This window comes from Mobula hypostoma, chromosome 13 (assembly GCF_963921235.1).
Source record: "Mobula hypostoma chromosome 13, sMobHyp1.1, whole genome shotgun sequence".
Classification (NCBI taxonomy): Eukaryota; Metazoa; Chordata; class Chondrichthyes; order Myliobatiformes; family Myliobatidae; genus Mobula; species Mobula hypostoma.
In genome coordinates, this window is record NC_086109.1 from 4,352,010 (window position 1) to 4,378,667 (window position 26,658).

The following is a 26,658-nucleotide window of genomic DNA, read 5'->3' on the forward strand; positions in this document are numbered from 1 at the left end:
ATTCCATCATGGCTGATTTATCTTCCCTTCCAATCTCATTTCCTTGCCTTCTCCCCGTAATCATCGATGCCCTTGCCTGTCAACCTCCACTTTAGATTAGCGTTGATGAGGCTGGTGACGAATACCTGGATTACTATTCTACAAAGGTGTAATATCATGATTATGCAGTTCAAATCCAGAGACCTTGTCTATTAGTGATGCCGTCACAGTAGAAGGGGAGCTCCAATTGTTGATGAAATTAGTCTCGATAGCAATGGTGAGCTTGAAGTTACCAATTTTTTTTATAAATCCATGTGGTTCATTAATATATGTCTGACCCAGAATAGCCTAAATGTGACCTGAAAAACAGAGAAGACCTGCTCTCTGAAAGTGGCCAACAAACGCCCTCTCACCCTCAGCACAGAGAGAGCGGTATCTGGAGGACTATTCTCATGGTCCACTCTCCTCTCCTACCTCATATCTTCTTCTTCAGCCCTTATCTTTTTCACTTTGCACTTTATTTCCCCCTCCCCCCACCACCTACCTTCCCCCTCACTTGGTCTCACCAATCACCTTCTAGCTTTGGGAAGGCGCAATAGTGTAGAGGTTAGCACAGTGCTTTACGGTACAGGCGGCTCGGGTTCAATCTTTGCCACTGACTCTAAGGAGTTTGCACATCTCTCCCCGTGACCAGTTTCCTCCGGGTGCCCCCGTTTCCTCCCGCAGTCCAAAGACGCACCCGTTGGTAGGTTAATTGTTGATTGTAAATTGTCCCGTGATTAGGCTAAGATTGAGTTGGGGGATTACTCGGCGACACAGCTTGAAGGGCCAAAGGGACATATTCTGTATTGTCTCTCAATTTATTCAACAAGTAAGTAAATTCCACTCCTTCCCCTTCCTTTCCACTCCTGATGAAGCATCTCATCCTGAAATGCTGCCTCTTTTCTCCTCTCCATAGAGGCTGCCTGATCTGCTGAGTTCCTCCAGCATTTTCTGTGTTCATCATCATCGTCATCATCAGGTGCCATGCCCAGTTTGAGCTCTGACTGCCATGGCCCACACACTCCTGTTTCAGGTCAAGTGGATCAATTCATTGGTATTCATTTCCAGTTCTCTGGCTGCTGTCTCCAGTGTGCGTTACTTAGTAGTTGAAGGAAGTGACTCACCATACCATATCATTGGTGAGAGGGATGGGCAGCTGAAGGATCTCGATCTGAAATGTCGACTATTTCCCTCAGAGACCTTCCGTAACCAACATCCTTTTCCAGATCCTCACCCAATGAACAGAGAATGTAGAACATTACAGCACAGTTCAGGCCCTTCGATCCAAAATGTTGTGCCAATCTTTTAACCTGCTCTAAAATCAGTCTAACATAGCCCACCATGTCTTACTTTGCCAGCTGTCAAATGTGTAGATCTTCCATCGATTGAAAATGGAGTTGCACCATCTCCACCCAATGGCGAGGCCTGGGAATTTGGATCATTGGCCAAGTATTCATGTATTGGTGACTACTCGTTGATTGGTGCAAAGTCACTTATTTGTTCATCTTCTGGACAGTGGAGTGACAAACCCCCGATATGCAAAGGTAATCAAAACTCGTTCCTACTGATCTCTCCGTGTCTCACCATTTTCCATCTAATATCAATGTTTAAATGGTTTAAAATATTAATCACGGAATAATTTTAAAAAGTAACATGCCTCTGCTGTCTTTGTGATCCAAACCTTGTGGCCCCAGTGACCACATTGATTCATAATAGATGCTAGGTATTTAATGAAGGCCTACAGACCATAAGACATAGGAACAGAATCAGGCCATTTGGTCTATCGAGTCTTCTCCGCCTTTCGATCATAGCTGATTTATTTTTCCTATCAATCCCTTTCTCCTAACTTCTTCCCATAGCCTTTGACGCCCTTATGAATCAATAATCTATCAAACTCAGCTTTAAATATAGCCAATAACTTGGCCTCTAAAGCCATCTGTGGCAATGATTACCACAGATTCACCACCTTCTGGCTTAAGAAATTCTTCTTCTTCTCTGTTCTAAAGGGGTGTCCTATAGGAAACTTCCTCTCCATGTCCACTCTATTGAACCCTTGCGGTATCTCTGGTATTCTGTGAGACTGCCCCTCATTCTTCTAAGTGGTCAGCACGGATCTGTTGGGCCGAAGGTCTTGGCTCTTGTACCTCCCCATCACCCACTGATATAACAAAGGCCACAAAGTTAGAGAAGGCTGTTACTTTTTAAAACTGCTTTACTTAAGTCGTTTATAAGTGTGTTTGTAGCTAATATTATTTTCTTCATAGCACTATAAAGGGGAATAAATTTCTTGACCCGAAACATTAACTGTTTCCTCCCTGCAGGTTGCTTGGCCTGCTGAGGTTCTTCAGCAATCAGTGTGTGGCTCTAGGCTGGGAGGTCCACTTGGCACGTATCTGTTCTAATCATCCCCGATAACTCAGTTCAGGAAAATGACTTCAGGTTAGATCGGCCTCTGAAGGAGTGTGAGCCATGTGGCACTTGTCGTTGAACCCTTGGGTGAATACAAGGGTCAATTCTAGACAGCTACACTCCTGTACCTAATAAAGTGGCCACTGACTATATAACTGAACAGCAATAGTTCGCTCACATGTTACATTAAAGGATAATTAACATGTAATTTTGTCCTCTGTAAATTACATTAAGTTTTGGGGACTACCTGTTAGCTGAATAAACTCCCGTCCCAGCATCAACAATTGATCTATGTATACAAATTATCTTGTGTATTTATACTTGAGGCTTTCCATTGGTTGTTGCATCCCAGCGGTCTACACGATACGCGAGCCAGGCGGTACAATATGGAGAGCAAGCTGTTGCCCATACAGCAAGCTCCCCCTCTCCACACATCTGATGAATCCAAAGGAACGGAAGAGACCGATACAGTTTGGCACCAGAGGCATCACCTGAGTTGCCAGTCAGCGTTGAACTCAGTGTAGGACAGCAGCTACAATTTTTCTTCAGGGTCTACTCCCGAAGCCTTCCCTATGAATGAATACAGCTGCAAGGAAGCGGAGGTTCAAGATCAGAGTTTTCCTTCTCCTAGATGAGCTGCCAACCAAGGCTGACAAGTTCCATCTACCCGAAATGACCGGTTTTAAGGTGCCAGTAACTCACCTTTGCCCCTTCTCCTGTCAGCAGAAACATTTCTCAGTCAGTAGAAATGGTTTCACCAGGCTTAGTAACTAAGCCACAGGTGAAGACAGACGAGAAGCTGGACTTGGTTGTCAGAGGCCATTTGAGATGCATGCCATTGGGAGAATTTAATAGGCAGTGGTACTCATTCTCACTACCATCACTGGCTAAAACAACGTTCAGAAATTATATTATTTTATAAAATTATAATACTATTCATATTTATAGTTTTTTTATTATTATATTATTTATCTGTTGTGCTTCATCAGATCCAGAGTAACAATTATTTCATTCTCCTTTACGCTTGTGTGTTGGCAATGACATTAAACAATCTTGAATCTTGAATCTTGCTATGTAACAAAAAGAAGCACATGTGCTGCCTTCTTACTTGTACAATTCATAGAACATAGAACATAAAACATAGAAATCTACAGCACATCACAGGCCCTTCAGCCTGCGATGCTGTGCTGACCAGGTTACCTACTCTAGAAACTGCCTAGAATTTCCCTACCATGTAACCCTCTATTTTTCTAAGCTCCATGTACCTATCTAGGAGTCTCTTAAAAGACCCTGTTGTATCTGCCTCCATCACAGTTGCCAGCAGTGCATTCCACATACCCACCATTCTCTGTGTTGAAAAACTTACTCCTGACATCCCCTTCCAAGCACCTTAAAACTATGCTCCCTCATGTTAGCCATTTCAGCCCTGGGAAAAAGCCTCTGACTATCCACATGATCAATGTCTCTCATCATCTTATACACTTCTATCAGGTCACCTCTCATCCTCCATTGCTCCAAGGAGAAAAGGTCAAGTTCACTCAATCTATTCTCATAAGGCACACTCTCCAATCCAGGCAACATCCTTGTAAGTCTCCTCTGTACCCTTTCTACAGTAACTACATCCTTCCCGTAGTGAGGTGACCAGAACTAAACACAGTTCTCCAAGTGGGGTCTGACCAAGGTCTTTTTTGCTATAATATTACCACATGGCTTTTGAACTCAGTTCCATAGTTAATGACTGCCAACACACCATAAGTCTTCTTAACAACACCGTCAACCTGCGCAGCAGCTTTGTGTGTCCTAAGGACATGGACCCCAAGATTTCTCTGTACCTCCACACTACCAAGATTCTTACGATTAAAACTATATTCTGTCTTCAAATTTGACCTACCAAAATGAACCACTTCACACCTATCTGGGTTGATCTCCATCTGCCAGTTCTCAATCCAGTTCTGCATCCTGCAGCAACCTCTGACAGCCCTCCAGACTATCCACTACACTCCCAACCTTTTGTGTCATCAGCAAACTTACTAACCCACCCTTCTACTTCTTGATTCAGATCATTTATAAAAATTGCAAAGAGGAGGGCTCCCAGAACAGATCCCTATGGAACACCACTGGTCACTGAGAATTCAATCAGGGGCATAAGGCATGACCTGCCCTGACAAAGCCATAGTAACTAGCCCTAATCAGATTATGTCTCTCCAATTGCTCATCAATCCTGTCTGTCAGGATCTTCTCCAACAACTTGCTCACCATTGAAGTAAGACTCACTGGTCTATATTTACTGGGTTATCTCTACTCCCTTTCTTGAACAAGGGAAATACACTTGCAACCCTCCAATCTTCTGGTAGTTCTCCTATCTCTAAGATCATCACCAGAGGCTCAGCAATCTCCTCCCTCACTCCACAGTAGCCTGGGGTATATCTCGCCCAATCTTGGCAATTTATCTAACTTTATGCTTTTCAAAAGCTCCAGCACATCCTCTTTCTTAATGATTATATGCTCAATCATTTCACTCCACTGTAAGTCATCCCCACAATTGCCAAGGTCCTTTTCCCGGGTGAATACTGAAGCAAAGTATTCATTAAGTTTCTCTGCTACGTCCTCCGACTCCATGTATAGGTTTCTGTTATCACACCTGACTGGTCCTATCTTCACACGACTCATCTTTTTCCTCTTCACATACTTGTAGAATGCCTTTGGGTTTTCCTTAATCCTGCTCGCCAAGGCCTTCTCACAGCCCCTTCTAGCTCTCCTAATTTTATTTTTAAGCTTCTTCCTGGCAGCCTTGTCATTTTCTAGAGCTCCAACAGTACCTAGTTTCTTGAATCTTTCATAATCTTTTCTTTTCTTCTTAACTAAATTTTCCACATCCTTTGTACAAGAAGGTTCTTGCACCCTACCATCCCTTCCCTGCCTCAATGGAAAATACCTATGCAGAACGCCATGCAACGTTTGCGCATTTCTGCCATGCATTTCCCTGAGAACATCTGCTCCCAGTTTATGCTCCCAAGTTCCTGCCTCATATCATATTTCCCTCTACCCCAATTAAAATAGGGTAGAGGGATTGGAGCAGGAGGCAGGGATTCAGATTTCTGGATCAGTGGGACCTCTTTTAGGGCAGGTGGGACCTGTACAAAAAGGACAGGTTGCACTTGAATCCCAAGGGGACCAACATCCTGGCAGGGAGGTTTACTAAGGCTATCAGGGAGAGTTTAAACTAGAATTGCTGGGGGGTGAGAACCCGAACTGAAGTGACGGAGGTAGGGGCAGTTGGTTCACAAATAGAGAAAGCTTGGAGACAGTGCAAGAGGGAGGATAGGCAGATGATAGAGAAGGGACACGCTCAGACAGATGGTTTGAGATGTGTTTATTTTAATGCGAGGAGTATCATGAATAAAGCGGATGAGCTTAGAGCGTGAATCAGTACTTGGAGCTATGATGTTGTGGCCATTACAGAGACTTCGATGTGCAGGGGCAAGAATAGCTACTTCAAGTGCAAGGCTTTAGATGTTTCAGAAAGGACAGGGAGGAGCCAAAAGAGATGGGGGCATGGCACTGTTGATCAGAGATAGTGTCACAGCTGCACAAAAGGAGGAAGTGATGGAGGGGTTGTCTACGGAGTCTCTGTGGGTGGAAGTTAGGAAGAGGAAGGGGTCAATAACTCTTACTGAGTGTTTTTTATAGACCACCCAATAATAACAGGGACATCGAGGAGCAGATAGGGAGACAGATTCTGCAAAGGTGTAATAATAACAGGGTTGTTGTGGTGGGAGATTTTAATTTCCCAAATATTGATTGGCATCTCCCTAGAGTGAGGAGTTTAGATGGCGTGGAATTTGTTAGGTGTGTTCAGGAAGGTTTCTAGACACAATATGTAGATAAGCCTACAAGAGGAGAGACTACACTTGATCTGATATTGGGAAATGAACCTGGTCAGGTGTCAGGTCTCTCAGTGGGAGAGCATTCTGGAGATAGTGATCACAATTCTATCTCCTTTACCATAGCATTGGAGAGGATAGGAACAGACAAGTTAGGGAAATGTTTAATTGAAGTAAGGGGAAATATGAGGCTATCAGGCAGGAACTTGGAAGCATAAATTGGAAATGGATGTTCTCAGGGAAACGTATGGAAGAAATGTAGCAAATGTTCGGGGGATATTTGCGTGGGGTTCTGCATAGGGATGTTCCAATAAGACAGGGAAAGGATGGTAGGGTACAGGAACCATGGTGTACAAAGGCTGTTGTAAATCTAGTCAAGAAGAAAAGAAGATCTTATGAAAGGTTCAAAAAACTAGGTAATGATAGAGATCTAGAAGATTATAGGGCTAGCAAGAAAGAATTTAAGAATGAAATTAGGAGAGACAGAAGGGGCCATGAGAAGGCCTTGGCAGACAGGATTAAGGAAAACCCCAAGGCATTCTACAAATATGTGAAGAGTAAGAGGATAAGACATGAGAGAATAGGACCAATCAAGTGTGTATGGGAACGGAGGAGATAGCAGAGGTACTTAATAAATACTTTGCTTCAGTATTCACTACGGAACAGGATCTTGGTGATTGTAGTGATGACTTACAGCGGACTGAAAAGCTTGAGCATGTAGATATTAAGAAAGAGGATGTGCTGGATCTTTTGGAAAGCATCAAGTTGGATAAGTCACCGGGACCGGATGGGATATACCCCAGGCTACTGTGGGAAGCGAGGGAGGAGATTGCTGTGCCTCTGGCGATGATCTTTGCATCATCGAGGAGAGGAGAGGTTCTGGAAGATTGGAGGGTTGTGGATGTTGTTCCCTTATTCAAGAAAGGGAGTAGAGATAGCCCAAAAAATTGTAAACCAGTGGTTGGTCAGTTGATAGAGAAGATCCTGAGAGGCAGGATTTATGAACATTCGGAGAGGCATAATATGATTCGGAATAGTCAGCATGGCTTTGTCAAAGGCAGGTCATACCTTACGAGCTTGATTGAACTTTTTGAGGATGTGACTAAAGACATTGATGAAGGTAGAGCAGTAGATGTAGTGTATATGGATTTCAGCAAGGCATTTGCTAAGGTACCCCATGCAAGGCTTATTGAGAAAGTAAGGAGGCACGGGACCCAAGGAGACATTGCTTTGTGGATCCAGAACTGGCTTACCCACAGAAGGCAAAGAGTGGTTGTAGATGGGTCATATTCTGCATGGAGGTCGATGACCAGTGGCGTGCCTCAGGGATCTGTTCTGGGACCCCTACTCTTCATGATTTTTAATAAATGACTTGGATGAGGATGTGGAGGGATAGGTTAGTAAATTTGCTGATGACACAAAGGTTGGGGATGTTATAGATAGTGTGGAGGGCTGTCAGAGATTACAGTGGGACATAGATAGGATGCAAAACAGGGCTGAGAAGTGGCAGATGGAGTTCAACCCAGATAAGCGTGAGGTGGTTCATTTTGATAGGTCAAATATGATGGCAGAATAGAGTATTAATGGTAAGAGTCTTGCCGGTGTGGAGGATCAGAGAGATCTTGGGGTCCGAGTCCATAGGACACCCAAAGCTGCTGTGCAGGTTGACTGTGTGGATAAGAAGGCATACGGTTCATTGGCCTTCATCAATCGTGGGGTTGAGTTTAAGAGCCGAGAGGTAATGTTGCAGCTATATAGGACCCTGGTCAGACCCACTTGGAGTACTGTGCTCAGTTCTGGGCACCTCACTACAGGAAGGATGTGGAAAGGGTGCAGAGGAAATTTACAAGGATGTTGCCTGGATTGGGAACATGCCTTATGAGAATAGGTTGAGTGAACTCAGCCTTTTCCCCTTGGAGCAACAGAGGATGACAGGTGACCTGATACAGGTGTACAAGATGATGAGAGGCATTGATTGTGTGGATAGTCAGAGGCTTTTTCCCATGGCTGAAGTGGCTAGCATGAGAAGGCATAGTTTTAAGGAGCTTAGAAGTTGGTACAGAGATGTCAGGGTTAAGTTTTTTTTACGCAGTGAGTGGTGAGTGCGTGGAATGGGCTGCCGGTGGTGGTGGTGGGTCTTTTAAGAGACACCTGGATAGGTACATGGAGCTTAGAAAAATAGAGGGCTATGGGTAACCCTAGGTAATTTCTAAGGTAAGAACACGTTCAGCATAGCTTTGTGGGCCGAAGGGCCTGTGTGGTGCTGTAGGTTTTATTTGTTCTATGTTCTATATTCTAAATGTTTTCCCAGTTTGTTTGCTCCTATCCCTCTCCAGCTCTATGGTAAAGGAGATAAAGTTGTGATCACTACCTCCAAACTGCTCTCCCACCAAGAGATCTGACACCTGACCAAGTTCATTTTCCGATACCAGATCAAGTACTGCCTCTCATCTAGTTGGTTTTTCAACATACTGTGCCAGGAAACCTTCCTGAACGCACCTAACAAACTCCACCCCATCTAAACCCCTTGCTCTAAGGAGATGCCAGTTTACATTAAGAAAGTTCCCCTTCCCATCATAACAACCCTATTATTATTGCACCATTCCAGAATCTGCTTCTCTATCTGCTCCTCAATGTCCCTGTAACTGTTGGGGAGGGGGTCTATAAAAAACACCCTGTAGGGTTATTGTCCATTTCCTGTTTCTGACTTTCACCCACACTGATTTAGTGGATAATCCCTTCCTCCTTTTCTGCAGCCGTGACACTATCCCTGATTAGCAATGCCACACCCCTACCTCTTTTGCCTCCTTCCTGTCCTTTTCGAAACATCTAAAGACTGGCTCACTCAGCAGCCATTCCTGCCCCTGAGACATCTAAGTCTCTGTAATGGCCACAATGTCATAGTTCCATGTATTGATCTACGCTCTAAGTTCATCGGCCTTGTTTATAATACCACTTGCATTAAAATCGACACATCTCAAACCATCAGGTGGAGTGCATCTTTGCTCTATCGTCTGCCTATCCTTCCTCACAAATTCCCTACAAGCTGTCTCCACTTGTGCTCCAACTTTCCCATCCTCTGCCTCTTCACTTCAGTTCCCACCCCTCTGCAAATCTAGTTTAAATCCTCCCCAATATCAATGGCAAACCTCCTCGCCAGGATATTGGTCCCCCTCGGATTCAAGTACAACCCCTCATTTTTGTACAGGTCGCACCTGCCCCAGTAGAGGTCCCAATGATCCAGAAATCTGAATCCCTGCCTCTTGCTCCAATCCATCAGCCACACATTTATCCTCCTCCTCATTCTATTCCTATACTCACTGTCATGTGGCACAGGTGACAATCCTGAGATTACAACCCTTGAAGCCCTGCTTCTCAGCTTCCTTCCTAACTCCCTGTTTTCTGCTTTCGGGACCTCCTCTGCTTTTCTCCCTTTGTCATTGGTACCAATATGTACCGCGACCTCTGGTTGCCCACCCTCCCATTCAGGATATTGTGGATGTGGTCAGAAACATCACGAACCCTGACACCTGGGAGGCAAACTACCATCTGTGTTTCTTTTTCACGCCCACAGAATCACCTATCTGTCCCCTAACTATGGAGTCCCCTATCACTGCTGCTATCCTCTTCTGTTCCCTTCCCTTCTGAGCTGCAGGGTCAGAGTCAGTGCCCGAGGCACGTCTGCTGTTGCTTCCCCCAGGTAGGTCATCCCCACCAACAGTACTTAAAATAGAGTACTTATTGTTAAGGGGGTTGGCCACAGGGGTGCTCTCCACTGCCTGATGCTCTCCCTTCCCTCTCTTGGCAGTCATCCACTTCTCTGTTTCCTGTGGCCCCAGTGTACCTGCCTGTAGCTCCTGTTGATCACCTCCTTACTTTCCCTAACAAGGCGAAGGTCATCGAGCTGCAGCTCCAGTTCCCTAACTCAGTCTGTAAGGAGCTGCTACTTGATTCAGTGCAGATGTGGCCATCAGGGAGGCTGGATGTCTCCCGGATATCCCACATCTGATACCCAGAGCAGAAAACTGGCCTTGCAGTCATACCCACTATGCTTAAGCTAGAGAAAAGTAGAGAAAAGAAGAGAGGTATGAAAGTAACTTACCTTCTTACCTTGCCTAGGCCCATCCTCGATGAAGCCCCGATGAGCCAAAGCCTCACTACCCTGACTCATGCTACTCCAACGACTGCTCCTTTCATGACCACTCCACTAGGCAGTGTGTTCCTTTTATCTCAGAACCTTCCCAGCCCCCTTGTGCAATGACGAGCTACTGTGTCTGCGAACTTCTCCCAATCAAATCTCTCCAGTGTATCTAAATGTCCAATCAAATTTCTGACCACCTTTATGTATTCAGTGCACGAGCATCAGGTAGGGAGAAGATGCAGAAGCTTACAAGCCCACTACTCCTGGACGAAACTGATCCATTATTTTCTCCAAGCAGATGTACAATGTTTCGTTCCGAATCCTCCTTCAAATGGCCGCATCAGATCGAGTTCTTGGAATGTACTGAAATACGAGGAGGAAGTAATGTTCGAATGTGATCACGGTTTTGAAATTGATGGCAGCAACGTCATCAGGTGCAACAACGACAGTAAATTCAGCGATGATCCACCAACCTGTCGGTTTAGTGAGTAACGCTAATCCAAAGTTCGCAATAAAGCACAAACAATATTTGTTGAAAGGTTGACACGAGGAAATCTTCAGATGCTGGAATTTCAAACAACACACATCAAAGTTGCTGGTGAACGCAGCAGGCCAGGCAGCATCTCTAGGAAGAGGTACAGTCGACGTTTCAGGCCGAGACCCTTCGTCAGGACTAACTGAAGGAAGAGCTAGTAAGAGATTTGTAAGTGGGAGGGGGAGGTGGAGATCCAAAATGATAGGAGAAGACAGGAGGGGGAGGGATGGAGCCAAGAGCTGGACAGGTGATTGGCAAAAGGGATATGAGAGGATCATGGGACAGGAGGTCTAGGGAGAAGGAAAAAGGGGGGGGGGAAACCCAGAGGATGGGCAAGGGGTATAGTCAGAGGGACAGAGGGAGAAAAAGGAGAGAGAGAGAAAGAATGTGTGTATATAAATAAATAACGGATGGGATACGATGGGGAGGTGGGGCATTAGTGGAAGTTAGAGAAGTCAATGTTCATGCCATCAGGTTGGAGGCTACCCAGACAGAATATAAGGTGTTGTTCCTCCAACCTGAGTGTGGCTTCATCTTTACAGTAGACATATCAGAATGGGAATGGGACGTGGAATTAAAATGTGTGGCCACTGGGAGATCCTGCTTTCTCTGGCGGACAGAGCGAAGGTGTTCAGCGAGACGACCTCCCAGTCTGCGTCGGGTCTCGCCAATATATAGAAGGCCGCATCAGGAGCACTGGACGCAGTATATCACCCCAGCTGACTCACAAGTGAAGTGTCGCCTTTCCTGGAAGGACTGTCTGGGGCCCTAAATGGTGGTAAGGGAGGAAGTGTAAGGGCATGTGTAGCACTTGTTCCGCTTACAAGGATAAGTGCCAGGAGGGAGATTGGTGGGGAGGAATGGGGGTGACGAATGGACAAGGGAGTTGTGTGGGGGGGGGGGAGGAAAAGATGTGCTTAGTTGTGGGATCCTGTTGGAGGTGGCGGAAGTTACGGAGAATTATATGTTGGACCCGGAGGCTGGTGGAGTGGTAGGTGAAGACAAGGGGAACCCTATTCCTAGTGGTGTGGCGGGAGGATGGAGTGAGAGCAGATGTGCGCGAAATGGGGGAGATGCCCGAAACATCGACTGTACCTCTTCCAATAGATGCTGCCTGGCCTGCAGCGTTCACCAGCAACTTTTATGTTTGTTGAAAGGTTTTTATCTTGGAGAAAGTTTTACAATGATGCCTAGAGATGCTACCTCTCAGCACCAATCCTGATCTCGGTTTGGTGGATTAATTGGCTGTTGTAAATTCCCCTGGTGTGAAAGTGAATCAAGTGGATGCCTTCATAGATTCAAAGGGTCATACAGGCCATTCGGTCCACTCTCTCAAGTTCAAGTGCAAGCTGGAGCCAGAGTGGCCACTGTGTCCATGTGTGTCACAGCACAGGGATGTATGTGACGTGCTGTGCATACCTGGAAGGTCTGGTGAATTGCTGAATTGGTACTGTAAAGCATTGTGCAAACCTTCTGTTAATGCCTGCACATGGTCCTTGCCCCTGCATTCACGTGTCTGTTTAAATATCTCTTATGTGTTGCTATCATACCCCATATTGTATTGTAGCTCTCTATTTTTGTTACTTGCACAGTTTGTCTACTTTTGCAGAGACAGAGAGACAGAGCGAGGGTGTCCTAAGATTTTTGCACAGTACTATACTTGTCAACGTGGAGCTGAGAGAGAATTTGTAAATGTGATTGAAGCAAATCCTTTGCGAATGGGAACGATGAGGGTGGAGTGTCACAGGTGAAGTGTGGGACAGGTGACAGAGAAGGAGTGCTGAGGGCAGAGAGTGCAGACACACCCAGCCCTGAGACACCAGACAAGGTCATTTGATTCCAAACAATCGGTTTATTGATCGTTACAGAAAGTCTCTCTGGTGCTTCCCCTCCCTCCCCTCTCCCTGCCTCCTTCCCACTCTCAGTCCACCATAGAGACCCGTATCAGAATCAGGTTGATCGTCACTCACATATTGAAGCTATCACTGAAGAAGAAATAGTAAGACATTCGGAAAGAAATGGATCCATCAGGCAGAGGCAGCATGGAATCAGTAAAGGCAGGTCCTGTTTGACAAACTTACTGGGGTTCTTTGAGGATATAATAAGCACAGTGGATAGAGGGAAACAGATGGATGTTACTTACTTGGATTTCCAGAAGACATTCGATAAGGTGCCACATAAAAGACTTATCCATAAGATAAGGAAGCATAAAGTTGGGGTGATATATTAGCATGGGTAGAGGATTGGTTAACTAACAGACAGCAGAGAGGTGGGATACATGGGTGTTATTCTGGTTGGCAATCAGTAGTGAGCGGGGTACCGCAGGGGTCAGTGCTGGGCTCACAACTGTTCACGATATACATTAATGATCTGGAAGAGGGGACACGAGTGTAGTGTATCTAAATTTGCTGATGACATTACATTGAATGAAAAAGCAAACTGTGCTGATGATATGGAGAGACTGCAGGGAGGTATAGATAGGTTCATTGAGTGGGCAAGGGTCTGGCAGATGGAGTACAATGTTGGTGAATGTGAAGTCATCCACTTTGGAAGGAAAAATGGAAGATCAGATGATTGTTTAAATGATAAAAGTTTGTAGCATGCTGCTGTGCAGAAGGATGTGGGAGTGCTTGTGCATGAATCGCAAAAGGTTGGTTTGCAGGTACAGCAGGCTATCAAGAAGGCAAATGGAATATTAGCCTTCATTGTTAGAGGGATTGAATTTAAGAGTAGGGAACTTATTCTGCAACTGTACAGAGTACTGGTGAGGCCACACCTGCAGTACTGCGTGCAGTTCTGGTCTCCTTACTTGAGGAAGGATATACTGGCTTTGGAGGTGGTACAGAGGGGGTTCACCAGGTTCATTCCAGAGATAAGAAGGTTAAGCTATGAGCAGAGATTGAGTCTCATTGGACTGTACTCACTGGAATTCAGAAGGATGAGAGGAGATCTTATAAAACCATATACAACTATGAAAGCAATAGATAAGGTCGAAGCAGGAAAGTTGTTTTCACTGGCAGGTGAGACTAGAACTAAGGGACATAGCCTCAAGATTGGGGGGAGTAAATTTAGGACGGAGATGAGGAGGAACTGCTTTTCCCAAAGAGGGGTGAATGTGTGGAATTCTCTGCCCAATGAAGCAGTGGAGGCTACCTCAGTAAATATATTTAAGACAAGGTCGGATAAAGTTTTGCATAGTAGGGGAATTGACGGTTATGGGGAAAAGCCAGGTAGGTGGAGATGATCAACCATGACCATATTGGATGGAGGAGCAGGCTTGATGAGTCGGGTGGCCTACCCCTCCTCCTATTTCTATGTTTATATGTCATGAAATTTGCCTTTTTTTATGGCAGCAATACAGTGCAATACATAAACTTACTACAGTAGTGTGCAGAAGTCCTAGGAACCCTAGATATATGCCTAAGCCTTTGCACAGTTCTGCATTTTGATCATGCACTTATTTTGAACTTTTGAACTTCGAGATGGTGGATGTCTAGAACTAGGGGTCACAGACCAGAAGAAGGGGTTGGGAGCTCAGGACAGAGGTGGGAAGAAATTTATTCATCCAGAGGGTGGTGAGTCTTTGGAATTTTCTACTCAAGATGGTTCTAGAAGCTCAGTCGCCATCTATTCATAACAGAAGGTGAAATATTTTTGAATACTAAGACAGGGATCTGGAGAAAGTGCAGTTTCAGAGGAGAAGCTTACCCTACTTAGCACAAGGGCAAAATGTCTCCATGTCCTCCCGATGTGGTCTCCTTTATATTCATGACACCCATCGTAAATTGGGGGACCGTTTCATCAAGCACCTCCACACCATCCACCACAAATGAGACTTCCTGTGATCAAACATTTTAATTCTGATTCCCATTCCTGTACCGACAATGTCAGTCCACGGCCTCCTCTTGTGCCAAGATGAAGCCACCCTCAGGGTGGAGGAGTAACACCTTATATTCCGTCTGGATACCCTCCAAACCTGATAGCATGAATATCAATTTCTCCTTCTTGTAAACATATTCCACCCCCCCCCCACCTTTCCATTCCTCACTCTGACCTTTTTTCTCTTCTCACCTGCCTATGACCTCTCCCTGAGTCCCCTCTTCCTCCTTTCCCCTATGGTCCACTCTCCTCTCCTATCAGATTTCTTCTACTCCAACCCTTGACCCTTCCCACCCACCTGGCTTCACCTATCACCTTCTAGTTAGCCTCCTTCCCCTCCTCCACCTTTTTTTCCTGGTATCTTCCCCCCGGTGTCATGGATTCTTGATTACCTGACTGGCAGACCACAGTACGTGTGCTTGCAACGCTGTGTGTCCGACAGAGTGATCAGCAGCACTGGGGCTTCACAGGGGACTGTCTTGTCTCCCTTTCTCTTCACCATTCACACCTCGGACTTCAACTACTGCACAGAGTCTTGTCATCTTCAGAAGTTTTCGGGTGACTTTGCCATAGTTGGATGCATCAGCAAGGGAGATGAGGCTGAGTACAGGGCTACGGTAGGAAACTTTGTCACATGGTGTGAGCAGAATTATCTGCAGCTTAATGTGAAAAAGACTAAGGAGCTGGTGGTGGACCTGAGGAGAGCTAAGGTACTGGTGACCCCTGTTTCCATCCAGGGGGTCAGTGTGGACATGGTGGAGGATTACAAATACCTGCGGATATGTATTGACAATAAACTGGACTGGTCAAAGAACACTGAGGCTGTCTACAAGAAGGGTCAGAGCTGTCTCTATTTCCTGAGGAGACTGAGGTCCTTTAACATCTGTCGAACGATGCTGAGGATGTTCTACGAGTCTGTGGTGGCCAGTGCTATCATGTTTGCTGTTGTGTGCTGGGGCAGCAGGCTGAGGGTAGCAGACACCAACAGAATCAACAAACTCATTCGTAAGGCCAGTGATGTTGTGGGGATGGAACTGGACTCTCTGACGGTGGTGTCTGAAAAGAGGATGCTGTCCAAGCTGCATGGCATCTTGGACAATGTCTCCCATCCACTACATAACGTACTGGGTGGGTACAGGAGTACATTCAGCCAGAGATTCATTCCACCGAGATGCAGTACAGAGCGTCATAGGAAGTCATTCCTGCCTGTGGCCATCAAACTTTACAACTCCTCCCTTGGAGGGTCAGACACCCTGAGCCAATAGGCTGGTCCTGGACTTATTACATAATTTACTGGCATAATGTACATATTACTATTTAACTATTTATGGTTCTATTACTATTTATTATTTATGGATGCAACTGTAACGAAAACCAATTTCCCCCTGGGATCAATAAAGTATGACTATGACTATGACTTCTTTTTCCAATCCTGAAGAAGGGTCTCGGCCTGAAATGTCAACTAACTATTCACTTCCGTAGATGCTACCCAACCTCCTGAGTTCCTCCGGTATGTTGTGCACTTTGCTTTGGATTTCCAGCATCTGCAGACTTTCTCTTGTTTATACTTGTGTTTCCACTGCCTCCATCTTCTGATGTGAGAGTTGATACCTTATCCCAGATATAATTCTTTTTCCAGCTGAGGTTATTGTGTTGTCATCTTGGCAGGTGGATGCCACAGACCCGAAAGAATTATTGGTGGATGGATCGAGAATCCTAAAGCAATATATGCAAAACATGAGACTGTCACACTTACCTGCGGGAGAGGATATAAGCTGATTGGCATTGAGACCCTTCGTTGTAAGGGGAACGATAAATATGACCACCCCTCACCTAAATGTCAGGAGAGTAAGTATGCATTTTATCAAGTTTTGTTTTATGAATGTAAAGTACAATGCTATGTCCTCAAGCTTGTTGGATTCTGATGTTTTTAATCCAAGATTCCTTCCAGGTGACTGACCTTTCAGTTGGTGAACACTTAGGGAACAGTAATGACAACCCCTCAACTGTCAGGATAGCTACAGACAAGGATAGGTCCTTGTGGGAGAAGTTTTAAATTGGAGTTGGGCATCAAGGACGCTGGCGAGATGGAGTGCAGAGAGGAAGTGGAGCAGCTGATGGATTGTTATGAGAACGACCTAAGCCTGAACGTGGAGAAGACCAAGGAAATCATTGTGGACTTCAGGAAGGTACAGATGAACCATCCCCCTCTGCAAATACAAGGCTCACCCATAGTGAGAGTTAAGTGAGCATCACAGTCAACATGGGAGCTGTGTAGCCTCAGTTATAGCGAGAACTAGGCCTCAAGCCTCAGGCTTGCTTGCTGCTGCAGACCAGGAGAGCAATGCAAAAGCGCTACAGCGTGGTGAGCTTGGCTGCGGCCTGGTCTCTCCCATCGGTGCTGTCCTCTCGTGTTCCAGTGGTGGAGTGACAGGTTGGATTGCATGTAACTGTACGCTGCCAGGAGACTGTACCATTGGTTGCCGGACATTGTCGTTCAGGGTCTTGGACTATATATGTTTATTTTTGTGAATATGCTTTTTTGCTTGATACTTTGAATATGTTACTCAGCATCTCCTTCATTTCCTGGACATCTGCTCTCACACTATGTCTCCCAGAAAGTGCTTGCTTGGTCCTCACCTATCACCACACCTACATCCACATCCAGCCCAACATTCTTCGAAATTTCAAATTCAATTGTCATTCAACCATAGATGTAAACATAGCCAAACAAAACAATGGTCCTCCAAAGCCAAGGTGCAAAACACACTACCAACAGTCACACACAGCACAGAGTACATGTGGCACAATAACAATGAAACAATATAGCCCAAGTTCCTGCGCGTAATGATCTGTAGACTGATGGTGCCTGGATTGCTGTCCTGGAGTCACATTTCTGCAAGAAGAGTCATACAACAGTCTTCATCACATGGTGGGATCACATTCACCAGCTACAATGTGATCCCACCACCAATTCCATTTTCCCACCCATTCCTGCTTTCCTCAGAAACCACTCCCTCTCCGACCCACTGTTTACTTAGCCCCTCCCCAAGCAATTTCCCCTGCAACTATTGAAGGTGTAACATTTGACCCCACACTTTCTCTTCCACCACCATCCAGGACATAAGCAGTCCTTCCGGGTAAGGCAGAGGATATTGAAGGGGAAATGAAGGAACGCATGTCAGGCATAGGAAATTGTTATCAAACAAGTCACCGAGGTTTAAAGAGTACAAGAGAAAACATGAGAAATCAGGAGGGCAAAGAATAAGCCATAATATTACCTTAATTCTATTTTACAAGGAGAATCCTGTAACGTTTTACATGTAAGATTGTTTAATTAATCCAGAATAACATTGTGGGCTGAAGGGCCCATTTATGAGCTCTACTGTTCTTGGTTCTATGCTCTATGTTACTTTGTGACTCTACTGGTCCTTCATATCACTCGAGTGATGACTAACCTGTTCCTTTTCTGCAGTACGTTGCCAACCACCTTTGCCAATTCAGAATGGAGATTATACACCAAAATATAGCTACTATGCATCATATTATTATCGCTATAACGCTATTATTACGTTCACCTGCAATGAAGGATTTAAACTTGAAGGTTCCAGCGAGAGTAGATGTGGAGATAATGGCGTCTTTAACCCTCACCCGCCTACCTGCACAAGCGGTAAGGCCCCACTACTGAAGTCTAAAGACAGAATGAAAATGCTCCTTAGAGCTGAAATTGTCAGGTTGCTCTGAGGTAGAACCATCTCCCTCAGCTCCCAGGGTGGAGGTGCCTGCATGGCTGGGATGGACTGGGGTTGGGGTTGGGTTTGACTGGAATTGGTTTGGGCTGGGATGGACTGGGGTTGGGGTTGGGTTTGACTGGAATTAGTTTGGGCTGGGATGGACTGGGGTTGGGGTTGGGTTTGACTGGAATTGGTTTGGGCTGGGATAGACTGGGGTTGGGGTTGGGTTTGACTGGAATTAGTTTGGGCTGGGATGGACTGGGGTTGGGGTTGGGTTTGACTGGAATTGGTTGGGCTGGGATGGACTGGGGTTGGGGTTGGGTTTGACTGGAATTGGTTGGGCTGGGATAGACTGGGGTTGGGGTTGGATTTGACTGGAATTGGTTTGGGCTGGGATGGACTGGGGTTGGGGTTGGGTTTGACTGGAATTAGTTTGGGCTGGGATGGACTGGGGTTGGGGTTGGGTTTGACTGGAATTGGTTGGGCTGGGATAGACTGGGGTTGGGGTTGGATTTGACTGGAATTGGTTTGGGCTGGGATGGACTGGGGTTGGGGTTGGGTTTGACTGGAATTGGTTGGGCTGGGATAGACTGGGGTTGGGGTTGGATTTGACTGGAATTGGTTTGGGCTGGGATGGACTGGGGTTGGGGTTGGGTTTGACTGGAATTGGTTTGGGCTGGGATAGACTGGGGTTGGGGTTGGATTTGACTGGAATTGGATTGGGCTGGGATAGACTGGGGTTGGTGTTGGGTTGGAGTGGGTGGGGCCGGAATGGGGTTATGTTGTGATTGTTTTCATTGCAATTCTGTGCGTCTAGAATGGACTGGGATTAGGATGGAGTAGGATTGTGGTAGTCTAGGATTTGGTGGGCTGAGAATGGATTGAGCTGGGATGGCTTAGGACTGGGATTGGGGTGGAATGGTTTTGGGTTGTGACAGGATTGGGCTGGGCTGGAGTGGGATTGGGCTGGGCTGGAGTGAGATTGGGATTGGGCTAGAGTGAGATTGGGATTGGGCTGGAGTGAGTTTGGGATTGGGGTGGAATGGTTTTGGGTTGTGCTGGGATTAGGTTGGTCTGGAAATGGGGTGGACTGGAATTGTCATGTTCAGTGGGTTGCAAAGAAGTCATTTGTTGGTGAGGTAGTGCAAGTTTTTAAAAAAAATCAGCTGGGGGCTTTTGGAACTTTTCAGTGGACTGCCATCATAATGATCTATTAAGCACACAGCAGGGACCAATAAAAGAAGCGAGTTGTAAGCAGAGCAGCCATTATAGTAGTGTCCATTGTTGGAACGGAGAACAGGAAGAGACTAGAACTTAAGCTTGAGAAGTTAGAGATGCAACAAGTGTAGGCAGGTCAGTAGTGTGGCAACTGAATGCCCCTCCTGTGAGATGTGGGAACTTGACAATCTCCCTGATGTCTACATCTGCAGGAAGTGCATCCAACTGCAACTCCTAGCTGCTAAGGTCAAGAAACTGGAGATGGAGTTGGAGCTGGATGCGCTGGGGACCATCCAGGAGGCTGAATACCTTCTAGAGGAGACTTTTACTGAGGTGGTCAAACCCAGAGCGCAACTTCAGGTAGTACCTGGGCGAAGTAAAGGGAGTAATCAGTCAGTGCAGGGTTCCCCTGTGGACATTCCCTTCAGCAGTAAGTATACCCTTTTGGATACTGCTTGGGGTGTGGTGGAAGATGAACTATCAGCAGCCAGGCCAATGGCACTATGGCTGGGTACTGAGGCCCAGCAGAGAAGGGTAAAGTCAGAGAGAGTGAAAGTCATACAAGACTCGATGGATAGGGGAAACAGAAAACAGATAGCAGATTCTGTGGCTACAAAAAATACAGCAGGATGATGTGTTGCCTCCCAGGTGCTAGGGTCCAGGATCACTCAGAGCAGCTGGAGAATATTATCAAGAGGGAGGGTGAGCAGCCAGAGGTCGTGCTGTACAGGGTGTCAATGACATTTATACACTGCCTATGAAAAGTATTCACCACCCTTGGAAGTTCTCATGTTTTATTGATTTACAAAACTGAGTCACAGTGGATTTAATTTGGCTTTTTTGACACTAATCAACAGAAAAGACTCTTTTGTGTCAAAGTGAAAACAAATTTGTCTAAATTTATTACAATTAGTCAACACAATATAATTGATTGCATAATTACTCAGCCCCTTCCCAACTCTGTGCCCAAAGATCTGAGGTCTCTGGGCACACAGCCAAAGATCTTACAATTCCCACAACACACTGATCTCCCGTCGGGACACCGACCTTCGATCTGCCCGTCTCCAGAGCCACGAGATCCCAGGCCCCCAAAGGCGAGCTGAGCTCTTAGACCACGTCCTTGGCATGTCGGATAACAGCCAGTCGTGAGACCCCGAGAGCGGATCCCATTCCCGCAAAGAGCTGAAGTCAGCGTGTAACTCCAGGTCAGGGTCTTCAAAAGAACCCTGAAAGGGAAAAATAGAGATATTAAAGATGGAAATAGAGCTGTTTCTGAAGATTCAAGCAAAGAATTCGCCATTTAACGCCATTGATGTTGTAAAACAACAAAATAGGAGAAGTTCCAAGGGGGACGAATACTTTTTATGGGCACTGTAGGTAGAAAAGGGGAAGTATTGCTGTGCAGTTAGTATAGGGAGTTTGGAAAGAGACGGTAGAGCAGCATCTCCAAGGTAGTTATTTCTGGATTGATCCCAGTACCACATGCTGGTCAGAGCAGGAATGTGATGATAGTACAGGTGGACTGGGATGGGGGTCAGCTTTCTGGATCATTGGGATCTCTCCTGGGGAAGGTATAACCGGTACAAAGAGGACAGGTTACACCTGCACCTGAGAGGGATTCGTATCCATGTGGGCAGGTTCGCTAGAGGTGTTGGGGAGGGTTTAAACTCATTTGACAGGGGATGGGAACCAGAGTGTTGGGGCTGAGGGTGAGACAGTTAGCATACAAGCTGATGCAGTGTGTACTGAGATTCCGAGGAATGACAGGCAGTCGGTGAGATGAGTGGGAGTGTAACATGGGAGCAAAAGTGAAAAGGGTAACGAATACAGGACTGAATGTGTTATATTTGAATACACGCATTGCAGAATAATGCAGATGAACTTGCAGCACAGGTAGTGATTGGCAGGTAAGAGGTTGCAGGAATACAGTGGAATAAAGGGAAATACAGAGGTGTGCAAGTTAATGGAAGAGGACGATATCAGGGAGTCAAAAATAGTATAAAAGCAATAGAGAGGGTATAATATATAGCAAAAATTGGTGGGAAATTAGAGAATTAAAAACTAAATGCAACTAAAAATGCCATAAGGAGAGAAAAGATTAAATATGAAGGTAAGCTAGCCAATAATATAAAAAGACATACAAAAAGTTTTTTTCAGACATATAAGAGTAAAAGAGAGGCAAAAGTGGATATTGAACTGCTGGAAAATGAAGTTGGAGAGGCAGTAATGAGGGACAAAGTAATAGCAAAGTATTTTGTGTCAGTCTTCACTGTGGAAGACACTAGCAGTGCGCAAGAAATTCAAGAGTGTCAGGAGACAGAACTGAGTGCAGTTACTATTACTAAGGAGGAGGTGCTGAGGAAGCTGAAAGGTCTGAAGGTAGATAAGTTACCTAGTCTAGTTGGAATACACCCCAGGGTTCTGAAAAGAGGTAGCTGAAAAGTTTGTGGAGGCATTAGTAATGATGTTTCAAGAATCACTAGATTCTGGAATAGTTCTGGAGGACTAGAAAATTACAAATGTCACTCCACTGTTTAAGAAGGGAGAGAGGAAGAAGAAAGGAAATTATACGTCATTTAGCCTGACTTCAGTGGTTAGGAAGATGTTGGAGTCTATTACTAAGGATGAGGTTTCAGGGTAGTTTGAGTACCAAAGTAGGCCAAAATCAGCATGGTTTCCCTGCCTGACAAATCTGAATTCTTTGAGGAAATAACAGGCAGCATAGGCAAAGTAGAGTCAGAAGGCTTTTGACAAGGTGCGGTACATGAGGCTGCTATTATCGCCCATTGGACTACAGGAAAGACTCTAGTATGGATAGGAGCTCAGTTGGCAGCAGAATATAAACAGTAGGAATAAAAGGGGCCTATTCTGGTTAGCTGCCGGTGACTAGTGCTATTCTACAGTGGTCGGTATTGGGACCACTCCTTTTCATGTTATATGTCAAAGATTTGGATGAGAGAATTGATGGTTTTGTGGCCAAATTTGCAGTCAATACAAACATAGGTAGAGGGGCAGGTAGTGTTCAATGGGCTGAATGGTCGAAGTGTGCAATAATGTCTTATGGTCTTATAGGATTGGGTTGGACTGCTCAGAATAGATAGGGAGACATGAGTGTAGGCAGACTGAGGACAGAAAGTACTGGAGGGTCACTGTATTCACATTAATGAAAGGGGCCTCACACTGTAGATCAGTGCTTGGGATTCTGATCCATTTCCTCAATATGAGCTATACCCTGCACTTCCCCACACGATGCTGCACAGAAGTTGTGTCCATGCCTCGTACTGCAAATCTACTGACGTGATTTCCACCTGCCAGCTCTCAGTGTTTACCTCAGCAGTCATGGTTCTTCATGGACTTACTCATGAGCCTCTGTCTCCCCAATATACAAGTCTCCAGCCCCTCACCACACCCTCGAAGCATATTTACTGCAGTTCACCTCTAAACCTGCCACTGAAACCTACATCCTTTGGCTGGCAAGAGAAAGGAACGCGGAGGGTGGGGTGTTGGAAAACAGCTCATCTGAAACTGGAGAGTTCAACCTTCACAAGCCCCTGCCCACATGGCCGGCTGGTCTGGAATTCGTTCCCATGGAATCCAGGAAGAACAAGTTAAGTGGATTCGAAGTTAGCTCGGAGGTAGGAAGCAGAGCTTGTTTCTCAGAACGGAGGCCAGTAGCTCGTGACGTACCGCTGGGGTCAGTGTTGAGACCCTCGTTATTTGTCATTTATAGAAATGACTTGGATATGAATCTCAGACATCCCACCTCTCCCGGAAGTTCCGGGAGTCTCCCGCGTATTAATAGTGGCTCCCCGATGCCCGCAAATTATATACAGTATCACAGAAATCAATTTTGTTGAGAGCAAGCGAGGGAGCGAGAGAAAGCAAGAGAGAGTGCGAGAGCTACCAAATAAAACGTACGTCACCCCAGACTACACTCAAGTGTCCCCCTGCCTAATAGGGGTCAAAATAATGACAGTGTTGCTCGCTGCACTGTTTGCAACAGTGACTTTTCTATTGCCCATGGTGGGTTAAGGCTGTAAAAGACATGTTGAGGTGAGTTTAACAGGTGTTATTCGTTCACTAGCATAGCTAACGTTATTTAAACTAGCTGGCTAGCTGCTAAGGAGCTACTCTATTGCAGACATCTCACCTCTCCCGGAAGTCTCCCGCAAATTGATGGTGCTACCTCCCTGAAATGAGTTTTTGCAGGGTGGGATGTCTGGAATCCACTATGTTTAATCAGATTTAAAAGGCACCAGTGGGGCAACGTTTCCACGCAGAGGGCGGTGAGTGTATGGAACGAGCTGCCTGAGGAAATGGTTGAGGTAGGTACAATCGTATCATTTAAGGACCACTCCAACAGGTACATGGAGGGGCAAGGCCTAGAGAAGGGGTTTCTCACCTGAGGCTCACAGACCCCTCAGTTAACAGAGTCTCCATGGCATAATGCAACACAGAGCGTCAGAGGAGGTCATTCCTGCCTGTGGCCACCAGTCTTTACAACTCCTCCCTTGGAGGGTCAGACACTCTGAAGCAATAGGCTGGTCCTGGATTTATTTCCTGGCATAATTTACATATAACTATTTAACTATTTATGGTGTTATTACTATTTATTATTTATGATGCAACTGTAATGAAAACCAGTTTCCCCTGGGATCAATAAGTATGACTATGACTATGACTATAAAATAGTTGGAGACCTGTGGCCTGGAGGGATCTGGGCTGAACACAGGACATTGGGTGAGTGGCATATTCAGCATGGATTGGTTAGCAAAAGGGCTTGTGTTCCATGATTCCACAACTCTACGCCATTTGAGTGTAGACTACCCAGGTGGAATATGAGATGCAGTTTCTTCTCCCACAACACCTGAGTGACATACCACCTGTTCCTCTCCAACAGTGTATTGTTATTCACCCACCATTCCGGACCATGGAGACATTCACCCAAAAGAGGAACGCTATAGGTATCACCAAGAAATTACCTTCAGCTGTGATACCGGATATAAACTGGTGGGCAACCACCACAGTAGGTGTGAAGGTGAAGGCACCTTCAAACATCCCCCACCTACCTGCAGGAAAGGTAAGCTGCCGTTACTGAAGTCTGGAGACAGAATGAAAAGGAAAAGCCCCTTGGAGTTGAAATTGTCAAGTCCCACTGAGGCTGAACCATCACTGCAATGTGTCATCCTCTCTTTTGTTACTTTGCGGGATCAAATTCTGTTGGGGCATATAGAATAACTGGCAGGGGTATTCCAATTGTTGTCGGAGATCTTGGTCACAGCTCAGTGGTGGACAGGGTAGTAAGGTCCCTGGATGGGCTGTTCCTCAGCAGTGCCTGAAGTCACATTAACAGCAATTACAGATGCATTGAGAAACTGCCCAGCCTTCTTCAAAGGTTCAAAGGTTTACTTTATTATCAAAGTATGTATGCGGAATACAACTCTGAGATTTGTCTTCTCCAGACAGCCATGAAATATTGAAAGCAGTTGAAAGAAAGACATCAACCCAACACTCCTCCCCAGCATGAAAGGAAAAAGAAACAAAAACTCACAAACCGCAAATCTCTCCCCAGCCCGTCCCTCGCACAAAAAACAACACATCATCCACATGGGGAAAGAACAAGAACATCAAACCCCAAACCCCCAGCCCACCAATCAGCAATAAGAACATCAAACCCCAAACCCCCAGCCCACCAATCAGCAATAAGAACATCAAACCCCAAACCCCCAGCCCACCAATCAGCAATAAGAACAAACCCCAACCCCCCCAGCCCACCAATCAGCAATAAGAACAACAAACCCCAAACCACCAGCCCACCAATCAGCAATAAGAACAAACCCCAAACCCCCAGCCCACCAATCAGCAATAAGAACAACAAACCCCAAACCCCCCAGCCCACCAATCAGCAATAAGAACAACAAACCCCAAACCCCCCAGCCCACCAATCAGCAATAAGAACATCAAACCCCAAACCCCCAGCCCACCAATCAGCAATAAGAACATCAAACCCCAAACCCCTCAGCCCAGCAATCAGCAATAAGAACATCAAACCCTAAAGCCCCAGCCCACCAATCAGCAATAAGAACATCAAACCCTAAACCCCCAGCCCACCAATCAGCAATAAGAACATCAAACCCTAAACCCCCAGCCCACCAATCAGCAATAAGAAAGAATGGGCAAGAACACAACAAAAATATAGAACTGAAAGAGGTCAATATGAACTACAGTTCATTTGGACTACAGTCCAATCCATAAATCTCACCAGTGGCCCCTCCGAGGGCAGCGACCCAGTAAATTGAGTCAAGGAAATTCAATGTAGCTACTAAATCCTGTCTCCTGTTCATGAGAATCTGCATTCTAAAGCCTGATGCCGTAGCTGGTCGAATCCTGAAGGGAATAGAGAGTGCTAGGCATTCTCAACAAGTAGAAGTTGGCAGAGCGAGCCAACCATTCATCCTGGTGACCTCTCCCCAAAGCAGTGCTGCTAGAGGGCCAGTGACACTGTTTCTCTCCCCACAGACCCTGACTGATTGACTGAGAATGTCCAGCCCTTCCTATTTCACTTATCTGTATCCTGCGGGTTAAATTTAAGGTTAATGAACCTAAAACTGTTCATTAAATTTCCATTTAGTGAACACTTCCATCTCATTCGACATTAGAATCAGGTTTATTGTCACTGACATGTCATGAAATTTGTTGTTTTGCAGCAGCAGTACAATGCAAAGACATAAAAAATACTAAAAATTACAATAAGAAAATAAACACACACATATAAATACACTTTGCAATAGGCCAACTAAGCTTAAAAATGTTTTGTTGATGATTTTTATTTGAACT

General features: G+C 45.6%; 1 protein-coding gene across 1 annotated transcript in view; it reads left to right on the forward strand.

The window, feature by feature from the left end:
- Nucleotides 1-26,658, forward strand: part of LOC134355370 (sushi, von Willebrand factor type A, EGF and pentraxin domain-containing protein 1-like) — a 70,678-nt gene that overhangs the window by 36,881 nt on the left and 7,139 nt on the right. The window contains exons 6-10 of the mRNA XM_063065150.1: nt 1,380-1,565; nt 10,754-10,939; nt 16,538-16,717; nt 18,345-18,539; nt 24,722-24,901. Of these exons, the coding sequence (XP_062921220.1) occupies nt 1,380-1,565; nt 10,754-10,939; nt 16,538-16,717; nt 18,345-18,539; nt 24,722-24,901 (927 nt within the window). The remainder of the gene's footprint in view (nt 1-1,379; nt 1,566-10,753; nt 10,940-16,537; nt 16,718-18,344; nt 18,540-24,721; nt 24,902-26,658) is intronic.